Below are 14,513 nucleotides of genomic sequence, written 5' to 3' on the forward strand. Positions count from 1 at the left end.
TATTGTTCTAATCTCTTGTTCTTTATTCCTTTGATTTTTATTTACTTTCATTATCTGATCAATAGTGTTAGTAATTATTAATCTTTTGCTAGTTTAGATTATCGACTCAGTTTGCTTGATATCTAAATTAAAGTAGCAACCTTTGTCCTTTTAATTGATTCAGTTTATCATTATTTGGATTTAGAAAGAGATTAAACATACAATTGAATTACGACTGCGTGGTTGTGGTTATTGTTTCTATTGGTTTCCTTATTCATCATTGCTGCTATTGGGTTGAATCTCGCACGCGTGTGTTGGATTATTTGATAGTTAGGGTTTTATAATATCGTTGATCGAATTATTTGACTATTCTTAAAAAGGAACATAAATTAATATTTCATATTTATTTCACGATAGATACTTGAAGGTAAATTGGTATTTGAGACTTTCGATGATCAATTGACTTAATTGGTAGCGGAGAGAAGTTGACCCAAGACTTTTAATCATCTTAATTACTCTAATTTCATTACTTGCTTTAGTCTTAGTTGACCAAACAAACAAATCCCCCAAATCGGTTACTTTACTCTGCATTAATACACACCTTAGTTAACTTAGTCCTTCTCTGTGGGTTCGACCCTTACTTCCATTATATTGCTATTTTTAGTAGTGTAGTTGAGTAAGTGATATAAATTTATTTTGATAGGCATACGACTTTCCGCCCGTCAAGGAGATGCCGGAAGTAGAATTGACGTCCTAGGCTCCTACCCTGCTAGGTGGAGATGGCAATTGAAGAAAATCATCATTTCCAAGGAGTTTTGATTGTTGGAAGTTGTGGACTCCCTAAGAAGGCTCTTAAGAAATCTCCTTGGAAACTACTGGTATAATTGCTGCACGGGGATCCTCACCTTCGTCTTTTTTGAGTGTGTTGTTTGTTTTTCGGCTTTGTTACAAGCATTTTACTGGATGACGTTTGTAATACCTTTTCATTGAAATATACTTTCCTGTAGTTGCTTCACTTTTGTGTCCGTCATTACTAAATAAAATATTCAGACATGTATAAATGAGATACACTCAATTTTGTCATTTATACATGTTTGAATATTTTATTTAGTGATGACGGACGCAAAAATGAAGAAAGTAGAGGAAAATATCTTTCATTGAAAAATTATTGCAAACGACCTCCAATAAAAAGTTTGTAAAGAAGCCGAAAAAACACTCAAAAAAGACGAAGACGGGGGGATGTGTGCAACAATTATGCCACTAGGTTCCAAGGAGAGATGTCTTAAAAAGCCTTTTTGGGGGGGGATTTGCTATATCACGCCCCCTATTTTACTTGTTATGCCCCCTATTTTTTCATTTATTCCTATTTTACCCTTAAACTATGTATTTAGTTAACTAAAATATTTCTAGTTTTTTATTTTATGATTTTTGGAGACGGTTTTTTACAAAATTAAATAAAATTAAATTGTATTCATTCATTCAAGACGATATTAAATCGTTACAAAAAATCGTCTTGAATGAATGAATGAATGAAAAAATTATATCGTTTCAAGAATAATGATTACAAGATTTAAAAAATAAAATAAAACTTAGCGGCACACATAACACGATTTAAAAAAATACGAACATTGGCCTCGTCATGTAGCTTACAAGACACAGCCAAAGACCCATCATGTGGATTACAAGACATGGCCAAGGACATGTCGTGTGAATTACAAGACACGGCCATGGCACTGTCATGTGGCTTACAAGACATGGCCATGGACCTGTCATGTAAACCACATGACACACCCATGGTTCTGTCGTGTAAACCACACGACATGGCCATGGTCGCGTCTTGTAATTCACATGACACCACCATGGCCGCGTCTTGTAATTCACAAGACAAGGCCACTTTTTTTTTTTTTTTTTTTTTAGTGAAAGTAATTGCAATAGTTGGTGGAAAATACGTCTTTTTAAGACCAGGTACATATTAAATTAATTACTCTAAAAATCGCCCCAAACTCAGTTACGACAAAGCGGTAATTAAATAAAAAATGAAAAGTTCAACAAAAATCATTTACTATTATACAATTATTAGTTATTGTAAAAGATATTACCAAAATCCAATAATTATAAAACAATAATTTAAAAAACGTCTCCGATTATAATTTTGTAAAACCCGTCTCCGAAAACCATAAACTAAAAAACGAGAAATATTTTTTACTTTAATTAATTAAATAGTCCAAGGGTAAAATAGGAATAACTGAAAAAGTAGGGGGCGTAACAAGTAAAACAGGGGGCGTGATATAGTAATTTTGTGGGGAGTCCACAGTTTCCGAGGAGATGGATAAGAGCCTTCTTGAAAAGTGCAGAGTTCCCGTCAAGATGGTTAATAGCCTTCCACGGGAGTTTACGCTGGAAAGAGGTGATTTAATGGGGAACGGAAATCAACCACCTAAAGTTGATGTCATAAACCATGTAATTTATAACGGTTGCGAATAAAGACCTAGTTTAATGACCACTACTATACGATTCACAAGACTCGAGTTAATTTTCAGCTAGAGAACAATCTTTGCATTAAATCTAGATAAATAATCTTAGAGATTGAACAACTAGTTGATAGATGATTTTCGATGGAAAGAATTGAGTATTACATTGATCTCCACCTAAAATCATGGAGTTTGGGAAAAATGTAGCAAAGATGCAAAAGGACGTTGTAACTGCGGTAAAACTTTGTGTTGCCAAGTGGAATAAAACTATGATTTCCTCAATACTCTCTCCCACATTTAAATTGTTTTAAAATAAATTTAAGCATTTTTAGTTCCAAAATTTTAAAGTTCAAATTATTTTGTCGGGTCACTATCGGGTCTAGCGATTTTATCGCATTACTTCAATTTTTTACCAGTAAATTTTTTTTTTTTAACCATTATTTGGTTAAATTACGTCATTATTAAGTCAAAGGTATCAAATTAAATACTAAATCGCTTTCAATTTGATCAATATTAAGCTTAATAATTGTCATATCATAATTTTAATCGGGTAGGGTCAATATCGGGTCAGGTCTGGGTCGGGTTCAAGCCACTAATCAACGGGGCGTGTTGGGTTACGGCCTTACGGGTCTTCATCGTGTCGGGTCGGTCGGTTTCGGGTCGCAATATTTTCGGGTCTTATCGGGTCAGTTTTGCTCGGGTCTAGGCCAGGCCGCTCGGGTCAGACTTGAGAGCTCTAATAGTTGGTAAGACTCGATTTGGTTACCGTTTTATAAGATCCTTATGAGTTATGTCAAATATAAACTCACCGACTTTTATCACATTGTTAGCCACACAAATTCCGTCTTTTTGAACAATTTTAAAGTCATAAATTAGATGGTAAGGTGTTTCTAGGAGGAATTTGAAATCCTAACAATCTTATAAATTTTTCAAAAATCAATTATTTCAAATTCAAAATCCTGCAAAAAGATCCCAAATTCCATTGAATTTAATCTAAAAATACCCATTAATAATGTCATTGATCATTCTACAGAGTACCCACCTCCAAAATTTGTAGAAAATCTAATAAATTTAATATCAAATCAAGTAAATCCGGGCCACGACCCGTCCGACCCACTGGACAGGTCTACTGTTGCGTAAGCTCTCGCTTTAAAAGAGGGTATTTTAGCTGCTAAACACTTAGGAATCTCAAAGTTAATTGTAGAGGGTGATAATTTATGTGTTATTAACTCATTTCGCAGTACTTAGCAAATTCCTTGGGAAATATCTAGTATTATCAAGGGTGTGAAATTAGACCTTCATTTCTTCGATGAAGTGATAATTAAACATTATTTTCGTGAAGCCAACAAAGTTGTTGACTTCGTGGCTTCTATTGGACATTCATGTCCAACTCTTTCGAGTTGGTTTGAAAGCCGGTGACTTCAACTTACCTCCCTCTTTCGAAAGGATGAGATAGGTTGGTCCTACCCTAGAGGATCAACCTAGTTTTCTTACCTTATCAAAAAAAAAAAAATACCATAGGCTATATGTTATCCATCAATAAGTCTCTCTTGTGACGGGTATATCCGTCACAAGCTTGTGACGGGTCAAATATCATCCATATGGGTCTAGGGAATCACAAATGATTTGTCTTTATCTAATCAAGTGGGTTTAATTTGACCCGTCATAAACATTTAACGGATATTGTCCGTCACAAATGAGTGAAAAAGAGGTTCGTTGGGAACATATCCTACCGTAGTAGCTTCACAGGCTCACAGCTTTCTTTCTTAGCTTCCTGCAAAAACGAATAAATATGGTAGTGTCAAAATTTAATGATGATATTTCTACTTCCTTCCTCCAGATTTTAGAGCTATTTATTTCACATAATAAAAGGTTGTACAACTAGAAGGCATCTCAAGCAAGTCATCACGGCATTGATAGTTATATTTGATGACTGCAGGAAGCTGTAATAAGAAAAGAAAGAGAGATTGCTCCACAGAAGAGAGTACTGGATCTAACTATTCACCAAATCAATTGGTATGTGGATTTGTTTAATTTTTGTTGCGATTTAAGGCTTGTTTTATCATCAGGGTTTTGTTCGATTATTAGGGTTTTCTTTAATTGGCAGGGTTTGTTCAATTATTAGGGATTTGTTTCTTTAATTGGCAGAGTTTTTTTCAATTGTTAGGGTTTGTTTAATTGATTTTCATGAATTTGTAACTTAATTATATGAATAACTTCATGAATTTAGTTGCTGTTTAATTTAGCTTCCATATCACACCATTTTCATGAATTTAAATTATTTAATTGTTGTTCTCGAATATTAGTTGTACATCCTTTCTTTTGAGCAACTTCATCCGAGATGTTCGACATTTACCTTGTCATATTCGTAGGTAGTTTTTTCTTCCCTTGGCATTTTTACATGTTCAGCAATATCCTAAATGGCGGTTTTTTCTTACTTGCATTTTCTTCGCCTTTATACATGTGTTGCTAGCCTGAAATGTGTCATTGTGTTGCATCCTTCAGCAATATCCTAAATGAGCAATCAGTATTGTTTTTTTGTACATTTTCTCTTTTTGATTCAAACAATTGAACTTTCTTCCTTACAAAGACTGCCTTACTGGTTTAATTGAAGTTAATTTTTGTTGAATGGTTGGTTTATTTGCAAAATTTTCAGCCTTCCAAAATGAAATTACCTATAAAATGCTACATCAAGCTTTTGCAAGAGCTTGGTCGTGCGAGGTATATGCAAAATCCTTACGACAATCGAGAACTTACATGGGAAGACAATGAGCTTTGGGAAATGGTAATGCATTCTGCCAAGGTCCAGAATTTACCCGTGGAGCAGTTCCGTGCAGACGTAAAAATGTTACATGAGACTCTTCTTGGTCTTGTATCACCGAGTTATGAAGTGGTCCAAACTGATCAATTGCATCAATTGAATGCACGGGTACTAAGTTTATTCTCACCAACCCTAGATAGAGGTCCTCCCGAGAAAAGGGATATTGTCCAGGTGACTAACAAACGCAGCAGAAGATGCGAGTTGGGTTCATCTCTAGAGGATAGGGGTCCACCTATGGAACAACTAATGGAGGTAGCACATGGCCAATCGTCCGTATCAGCTACTACATCTGCGCAGTGGAATTCGAATTCGCAAATACCCATTCCCGTGACTATTGTCCAGGCAGGTGGAGAAACCTATCTTTCTAAACTTGAAAAAGCTTGTTTGTCGTTAAATTTAAATGACGAACAATGCTTTAAAGTTGAGGAATATTTTACCAAGACCGGCCGTGCTCAATCGTATTCAAGTGCCTCTCTTAACAATATAACTCTTAAAGTAGAGCGTTATGTATCTTTATTACATAAAAATGGAGTAGAACATACGAAAAGTATTCACCCACCGCCTCATGATTCCAACCTCCATTGTTATGAATTGGTTGGTGGTTATGGAAGGGATTAATTTGTATATTAGAGTTGAATGTTTGTATCATGAGTGGAGTTGAACTATTTGCAGTTGAGAACTATGTTACCTCCAAGGCTCCAACGCTAGTCTTTAGTTTTCGTAAAAAAATCTAAGGTTATTGAGTTTGTGAGATTATTTACTCTCTCCTCACAGTTTTTTATATTTTTCTATTTTTCCAAATTTTGCTTCATATTTTTAGAATTTGTTGACACTTGTAAAAAAAATGAAAACACAGGAGATGATTACTTAACAGGCATATAATATGAAAAGTTTGTATAGATTATATAGAGATTAATTAATTAATTTTTTTTTGATGGAATATTTTAATTAATTAATCTCTATATAATCTATACAAACTTTTCATATACTAAAAATTTGCGTGGTATTTTTGGATCCTACGTGGATTTGTCTACGTGGAGTTTATTTGTCGTTTTAGAAGAGCCTTTTAATTATATTTTAAAGATAAGAATACCAGGAGAGTTAGCATATGGGGATAACTATTAGGCTATGGAGATTGTCCCAAGATTTGATCAATGAATCATAAGGAATGTAGCAAAGGTGTAATCTTGACAGGCTATGGAAATGAGTCATTTGCTCGTGATAAGCAAGCTGAAGAAGTAAAAGAAAAGACTAATGATTTGACGTTCGCGAGTAGAGGATTCAGGACCTCTAATTTAATTCGGTTCGCACACGGTTTGGTTCGGCAAAACTCCGAACCTAAACCGCACCGTTTCTAACGGTTATAAACGGTTCGGTTAACCAATTTAAACGGTTATTAGCGGTTCGGTTACCGATTAACCGATAATTGTCCTACATATACTTTTTTTTCAGTTTTCATTAATTTTTTCTAATAGTTTAATTAAATTTTCATTATATATTATACCCAATAATAAAGTTAATTAGCTAAACTTTAGCGCTAATCAATTTAAGAAATTTTAAATTTGGAAACACTAAGAAAATTAGACGAAAGAGTAGTTTTTTATATATAATATTTTAATTTTTTGCTTACTTTTTTGTGAAACTGTTCGGTTCGCGGTTAACCGGTTTTCTAAAATTGCAAACCTTAACCGAACCGTTACCATAATAAAATTAACGGTTCGGTTCAACCGCTTTGTCGAAACGGTTCGGTTAATCGAACCTTAAAAAATGCAAGGTTTTCGGTTATTGCGGTTCGGTTTATTGAACACCCCTAAACTTAACCACGATGGTTGCACTACTCGGAATCAGCATTTTTTATCGTTCCAATGACAGTAGACATAATCCTCAATTTGCAACCAGCCTGAACTTCTCAAATGAGGGTATTTACAAACATGGGACCTCAATATCAATCTAATGAAACCAGAGTATTTACAAACATGGGACCTCTTATCTGTATCTGTAACCAATCCAGCAACTCACTTTTTTCTGCAAAACCACCCAGCATCACTTGCTGTTTTGTTTCTTAATAACTTCTTCACCCGCTTTTCTCTTCTTAGTGTGTTAAAAAAAATATTTTTTTAATTATTTAAAATTATAAAAACAACTAAAAGTTAATTTTATATAACTTTTATAATATTTAATAATAAAATAATTCTTAAACTCTTTGCTCACCACAACTCTTACTCTTTTTTTTTTTTTTTTTTTTTGACAGCAACAAATAGCACAGCTTACACAAGAGCTCTCTGAGCAAGATTATGAGCTATCCTATTCACTCCCCTAGGACAGAAACTAAGAGAGCAACAATGAAAATGAGACGCAATAGACTTAATATCATGGATAATGCAGCTGATAGATGCAATTGGCTTCTCCGCTCCCGCAGCCTGCAAAATCAAGTTAAGACAATCCGTAACAAGTCTAACATGAAGGTACCCCTCGTCCAAAGCCCATCTTAGCGCCATGATAGTTGCATGTCCTTCGGCATGCAAGGCAGAAGAGACAAACGAGCGAGCGTGAGCAGTATTCCTTAAAATCCCATTACCATCCAATAAACACCATCCCATGCCAGCACTTCTATCATCCCTCCAAGCAGCATCACACTTGACGGTATAAATATTTCCGCACCCAGGTCCTCCAACAATCCAAAAGGGGAAGGAGTTTCTAATCCTCTTAGCTAACCCAAAATCAGGGGAAGAGTCCAGCAAGGACGCTCGCAGGTGGCTAACATCCTTACTGCACACAACCTCCTTCATACACTGAATGTCACCCTGAATAGAAAGAAGAGCACTCATAGGCCAGGGGCGACGATTCTTGAAGACCATATCATTCCTGCAACACCAAATTCTCCATAGGGTAGCGATTAGAGGGAAAATGAGGGAGTTAGGATCTGGGCCACTTAGGAAATAAGTAACCCAGTTAATGACCCAAACCCTAGCATCAATGTCCACTCCTCCCGTGATTTTAATACCTAAAGGGCATCCAAACCATAAAGCCTTTGCAAAGCTACAATCTCTAAACAGGTGAGAAATAGATTCCACACAAGGGGAAGAGCCATCACAAAGAGTACAGGAGGAACGCCAAATCATTTTTCGTCTAAGGAATTCAGAACCCACGGGAAGAGCATTAGCCATAAATTTCCATAAGAACACCTTTAGTTTGTTAGAGATAGGCAACTTCCAGAGTTTAGATCTGCAAAAAGCCACAGTTGTTGTAGACATTCTAGAAAGATCAGCAGTCGAGGTAGGACCATTGTTTAAGGCCATAGCAGCGACATAGTATCCCGACTTGACAGTGAAAGCACCATGTTTAGAGAATTTCCAATAGAAGGAGTCATCCGAGGGTTGACACGGGATATAAGTTGCGAGGATTTTCTTTGTAACTCCCTCACCCGGATCGAAACCAAGAGAAGAGAGATCCCATCTCCTATGACTATCATGAAGGTCACCAACCAGTAACGCTGGATCAATAGGAGCATCACAAAACTCCCCACAAAGATCATGAAGACTATCACCCTCTATCCATTTGCTCTTCCAAGCATTAAGACGAGAAGAAGATCCAATAGTCCAAGCAATATTATTATAGATAAGATCGGATCCCCAAACAAGGCTTTTAAGAGCCCAAGACGACGCTTGGGGAGCCTTCCAACGGGTCTGAAATAAAATATCATCTTGAACACCAAGCTTGGGACCAATAACTTTACTGATAAGGCTTCCTGGAACACATAAGATTCTCCAAGCAGATTTGGCAAGAAGAGCTTGGTTAAAGCAACCAATATTACGAAGTCCAAGGCCCCCTTCACCCACAGGCCTACTAAGGAAATCTTTACTACACCAATGAATAGACTTATTATTTCTAGTTCCACTCCACCAAAAATGCACCATCAAAGACTGAAGTTTTGAAGTTACACTTACCGGTATACGAAATACCGATAGAGAAAAAAGAGATAGTGAAGACAGAACAGAACGAATAAGAGTCAATTTACCAGCCGAGGAGAGAAGAATGTTATTCCAGGAGGATAGCCTTCGCTTAGTCTTGTCAACAAGAAATTTAAATAACTCCCTTTTAGTTGACCCAATACTCGTAGGTAAGCCAAGATAGTTGCCAAGATCACGCTTAAGAGCAAATTTAAACTCAGTCAAACACTTCTTGACCGTCATAAGTGAACAATTTGGACTAAAGAGAATGGATGACTTATCTTTATTAAGACATTGCCCAGATGCAGCACAATATTCATCGATAATATTCATAAGAAAATCCAAATTCTCAAAGTCACCACGGATAAAGAAGAGTGAATCATCTGCAAACAATAAATGGGAGATTTCCGGCCCGTGCTTGCAAATTTTGATACCCTTAATGAGATAGCTATCTTGGGCATAGAGTATCATTTGAGATAGGACTTCCGTGCAAAGCGCGAAAATATAAGGGGATAAAGGATCACCTTGCCTAATCCCACAGCGAGGCTCAACTCTATCCATAAGAGCACCATTCATCAGAATTTCGTAAGACACAGATTCAATAGTACTCATAATAAGCTGAACCATAGAGCCCGACAAATTTAAGTAGGATAGCACCCCTCTTATGAAATTCCAGTTTAACCTATCATAGGCTTTACTCATATCAGCCTTTAGAGCCATCATACCCATCATGCCATAACTCCTATGATTTATGGCGTGAAGAATTTCTTGGGCAATGACAATATTATCTGCAATGCTTCTATTAGGGACAAAAGCACTCTGATAAGGACTGACAAGATCATCCATAACCCCTTTTAATCTATTAGCAATGCACTTTGTGACAACTTTCATAACAACATTGCAGAGGCTAATCGGCCGAAAATCCCCAACTCTCTCCGGGCAGTCATTTTTCGGAATAAGAACAATAAAAGTATTATTGAAATCCTTAAGCACAGTCCCAGAATTTAGGATATTGAGAGCTCCTTTAATAACATCATTCTTAACAATAGCCCAATACTTTTGGTAAAAAGCTGCCGGAATACCGTCAGGACCCGGTGATTTTAGAGGTCCCAATTGGAACACAGCCGCACGAACCTCATTTTTCGAATAAGCACGACCCAATTTGGCCCTCTCCTCCGTACCCACTTTGCGCTTAAGATTATCAAATAAGTAATCATACTTATTTAAGTAATCATCAAAGCACTCAGGCTCAGAATCAGAATTAAAGATAGAGGAGAAATGTTTATGAAACAAACCACCAATCTCCTTCATATCAAAAGTCCATTCATTAGATTCCTTCTTAATACCTAGGATGAGATTAGCACCAGATCGTCCTTTGACCCAATTGAAAAAGTACTTTGTGCACGTGTCACCCTCACAATTCCATTTCAATTTGGTACGTTGACGCCAATAAGTGCCAGCAGCAAGAGCGAATTCCATAAGTTTTTTGTGGCATATTTCGTAATTAACAGAATCACCACCATTCTCAATATCTAAAAGATAGGACTCAAGATCCTGATCAAATTCACTCCACTTTAGTCCCCATTCGTCTTTTTTATTACAAGCCCAAACCCTAAAAGCGGTATTTATACGACGAAGTTTTTCCAAAAGAACATGAGAAGCATCACCCTTAGCATTTCTTTCCCAGCTTTCTTTAACCAGCCCACTGCATTCGGCATGATCAAAACACCAAGTCTCTAGCCTGTACACTTTCTTCTTAGTGTACAGAACCATATTTGTATCAAGGATTATAGGCGCGTGATCCGAAATTTGAATAGGTAAGTGTTTGATAAAAGTATTTGGGAAAAGAGAAAGCCAATCATTGGAAGCAAACCCCTTATCAAGTCTTTCGTAAATTCGGTGTGGACTATCCCTATTATTGCACCAAGTGAATCTAGGTCCCTTAAAAGGGATATCCATCAGACAATGTAAATTCTTCCAATAAGTGAACAAGTTTGCTCCTCGAATCAACTTATCACTGCCACCCAGCTTATCAGAAGAGAATTCAACTTGGTTGAAGTCACCTATAAGCAAAAAGGGTTTGTCGAGCGAATTAAGATGATGGGTAAAAATATCCCACACAGCACCCCTCTTAGAATGATCGGGTTCGCCATAAACACAACCCAGATACCACATGCTACCCTTACACTGGTTCACCAAGAGGATAATAAGATTACAACTGATAAATACACATTCTAATTTACAACTACTTTTCCAGCCGACCCAAAGCCCCCTTTTAAGCCATCGCATCACATCCAACAGATCAAGGAAACCCATAGGTCGCAGAAGAACATCAATCGAAAGTACATCACACTTAGTTTCGAGAAAGGAACACGAAATCTAAATTATTATGAAAAGACCTACAAATTGCTCTAATTTTAGGAATAGCAGGGGCAAATGGGTCCTTAAGACCCCTGCAATTCCAAGACAAACCTTTCATGGGGAACAATGAGGTTGAGACCACCGCATCCTTGTCACCCAACAACATTGCCACACCCCGACTTCACCCTACCAAGCACATCTCATACGCAAACCCCGACACCCGAACACCCGTAAACAGACTCAAACGTGAACAGACTCTAGCAGGAACACCATCCTCAAACCATCCAACCCAACCGAGGCACCCAAACAAGACCACTCGTGTACAAAAGGGCCACTACTCCCAGACTAGCCAATCTGAAAAGAAGGAGGAAGGACCCGACTACCACCATGACAACCAGCAGAGAAACCGATCCAAAACACCATCAACAACCACACACACCAAAACGGTCAAACACCCGAGTCTCGAAACCCAAAAGACACAGAAACAACAAGGGCCCACATGGAAGCAGCAGGAGAAGGAGTAAGCGATGAAGACCGATCAACAAGACAACAAGGTGTATCAAGACACCACATGGACACCCGTATCACCAGAGGACACCTCCCAGGACCACCGCCAAAACAAACAGACCGACTAAACGAACGGACGACGCAGATCAACACAAGGGAAGGAGAAGAGGGAACGAAAGGTGGGGGGAATGGGGGGATCACCTTATCAGACCCAAACGACATCCGCTTGGAGACCAGCAGAACCAACAAAAGAGAAATCTTCATCAACCGGACAGACAAACCAGGGGTGGGGGAAATGGGGGGATCACCCCTGGAATGAAAACGAAAAGCGGCGGTGACAGGACAAGGTACCGGAGAAAACGGACAAAACACACTTAATCTTTAAACTGGAACAAGGCAAAACCATCTTTAAATATGGTAATCAAACGAAACCTCACACTTTTATAAAAGCCCCATTACTGTAAGAGCAAAGACAAGAACAGGTAGCCATCATCAACACCACATCCCTACTCCGCCTAAAACCATACAAAGAATCCGACAAAGCCCACACCAGACCGACCAACAAGGAGTTAAAAGCTTCAAACACAAGGAACTCGAGACAAGACGCAAATGTAAACAAGGCAAGACTGCCGCCATAAGAGGAGCAGTAAACATGACCGTCGGAGGAAATCAAAGGCGATGAAGAAGCTTCATAAAAAGTGCTGGTCACCAGAAGGAGCCAAATACCTACAAAACACCAACGGATCGAACCAAGCAAAGACCCACAAGAGACGAGTCAACAAATCAACCCGAAGGAGACTGGAACAAAACTTCAAATCAGAAAAGCGGAAGGCCAGAAAACCGGAAATAAACAATAGAGAACGAAGAACAGGCCGTCAACGAATATAGAACAGGGCCGACCCTTCCCCGGCGACATAGCAACGGCGAATGGAAAGGGAGAAACGGGAAGATAAAACTGAAAAAAAAGGGGGTTTTGGGGTATGAGATGTGACGAATCGCCGGAGATAGGCAAAGGGACCAACCTATCTCCGGCGATTAGGTAGGGGAAGTAGAAGGAGGGCAAGTGTGGATGGTGGAGGCGGCGGAGCAGCGAGAGCTAGGTTAGGGTTATTGATTTGGGGCTAATTATCGCTTTCTCTCTCAACTCTTACTCTTTAGACACAGGTAATTTACTAATGCACGTTGACAGGTAACCTACTCTTTAGACAGAAAGAGATGACTTTTAACTACTCTTAATACATAGTAACATCGTGTCGAGTTCTTCAAAATACAGAGTATCAATGCACTACTACATCAGAGAGGCTCCCAAACCTTATTTGCACCGATATAATTCTGAGGGGAATGGATCTTTCCAAAAGAGAACAGTAAGCGATGTTGTGTTCCAGTCGCAGCTGATCCAATATTCTTACATCCATTCCCCTCAGAATATTCAAAAGGAAACATTCAAAATAAAAGTTTACAAACAGCATTTGGGAGCATTTGAGAACTTGCCTTAATAGAACCAGGGCATTTGTAGTAAGGACGAGTCACATTTTTGCCTTTTCTTGTTACACCCTTGATTAGAGGTCCATTCCCGCAGGGACATAAAAGCACCATGATTAGTGTGCGATGGGGTCACTTCAAGACACCGAGAAGACTGAGATTGAGGCGAGGGAGACTGAGACAAACAGGAAACGTTAAGATATACAGTAAATGAAACATTCAAAATAAAAGTATACAAACAGCATTTGGGGGGCATTAGGGAACTTGCTGTAGTAGAACCAGGGCATTTGTAATAAGGACGAGTCACATTTTTGCCTTTTCTTGTTTCGCCCTTGATTAGAGGTCTATTCCCGCAGGGAACTATAATGGGTCAGTTCCGCCCCGGTTTCCCATAATCCCACCTTCAACATAATTAATGCCCTGGTTCCATAATCCCCCTTTCTTTACCACCTTTTAACTGGCATTACCGCCACCATGCAAAAGGTGACACACCAAAGACATCTTCAACCCACCACAACCCCTCACTATCAGTTGAAACCCATGTCATGAACTCCACCCAAAACCTCGAAAAACCCTGCCCCCATCACCGTGGTATACTCCCCCACCCCTAAAAAACCAGATCGGTGGTAAGCGAGTGAAGGTCGGTGGCGAAAAAGTGTAAACCTCAAGCAACCCGTAGATCATCTAGATTGAGGGGGGCTCTCCTGGAAGCAACCCGTCAATCAACTAGATTGACGGGGACTTGAAGAAACACTACACTTGTTATTGTTAGATTTGTCGTATTTTAGATTATTACTGTTAGATTTGTAGTATATTTGCGTAAAAGTAGCCGGTTCTTGCGAGAACACTTGTCTCTAAGACACTTCCGTGTTGGAATTTCGACCAAATTTTAACTTGATAAATAATAGAAGGATAATTGGCGGCTTAAGGCCGTTATGTCAT

The 14,513-nt window shown here is 38.4% G+C and overlaps 1 protein-coding gene across 1 annotated transcript; it reads left to right on the forward strand.

Moving 5' to 3' along the window:
• The first annotated feature begins 4,217 nt into the window (after positions 1 to 4,217).
• LOC141627805 (uncharacterized) lies at positions 4,218 to 5,960 on the forward strand. The gene is made up of 2 exons (XM_074441024.1): positions 4,218 to 4,466; positions 5,107 to 5,960. Exons 1-2 carry the CDS (start codon positions 4,380 to 4,382, stop codon positions 5,887 to 5,889), a joined length of 870 nt encoding a protein of 289 aa, XP_074297125.1. The 5' UTR covers positions 4,218 to 4,379; the 3' UTR covers positions 5,890 to 5,960.
• Positions 5,961 to 14,513: the final 8,553 nt, after the last annotated feature.

This window comes from Silene latifolia, chromosome 2 (assembly GCF_048544455.1).
Source record: "Silene latifolia isolate original U9 population chromosome 2, ASM4854445v1, whole genome shotgun sequence".
Taxonomy (NCBI): domain Eukaryota; kingdom Viridiplantae; phylum Streptophyta; class Magnoliopsida; order Caryophyllales; family Caryophyllaceae; genus Silene; species Silene latifolia.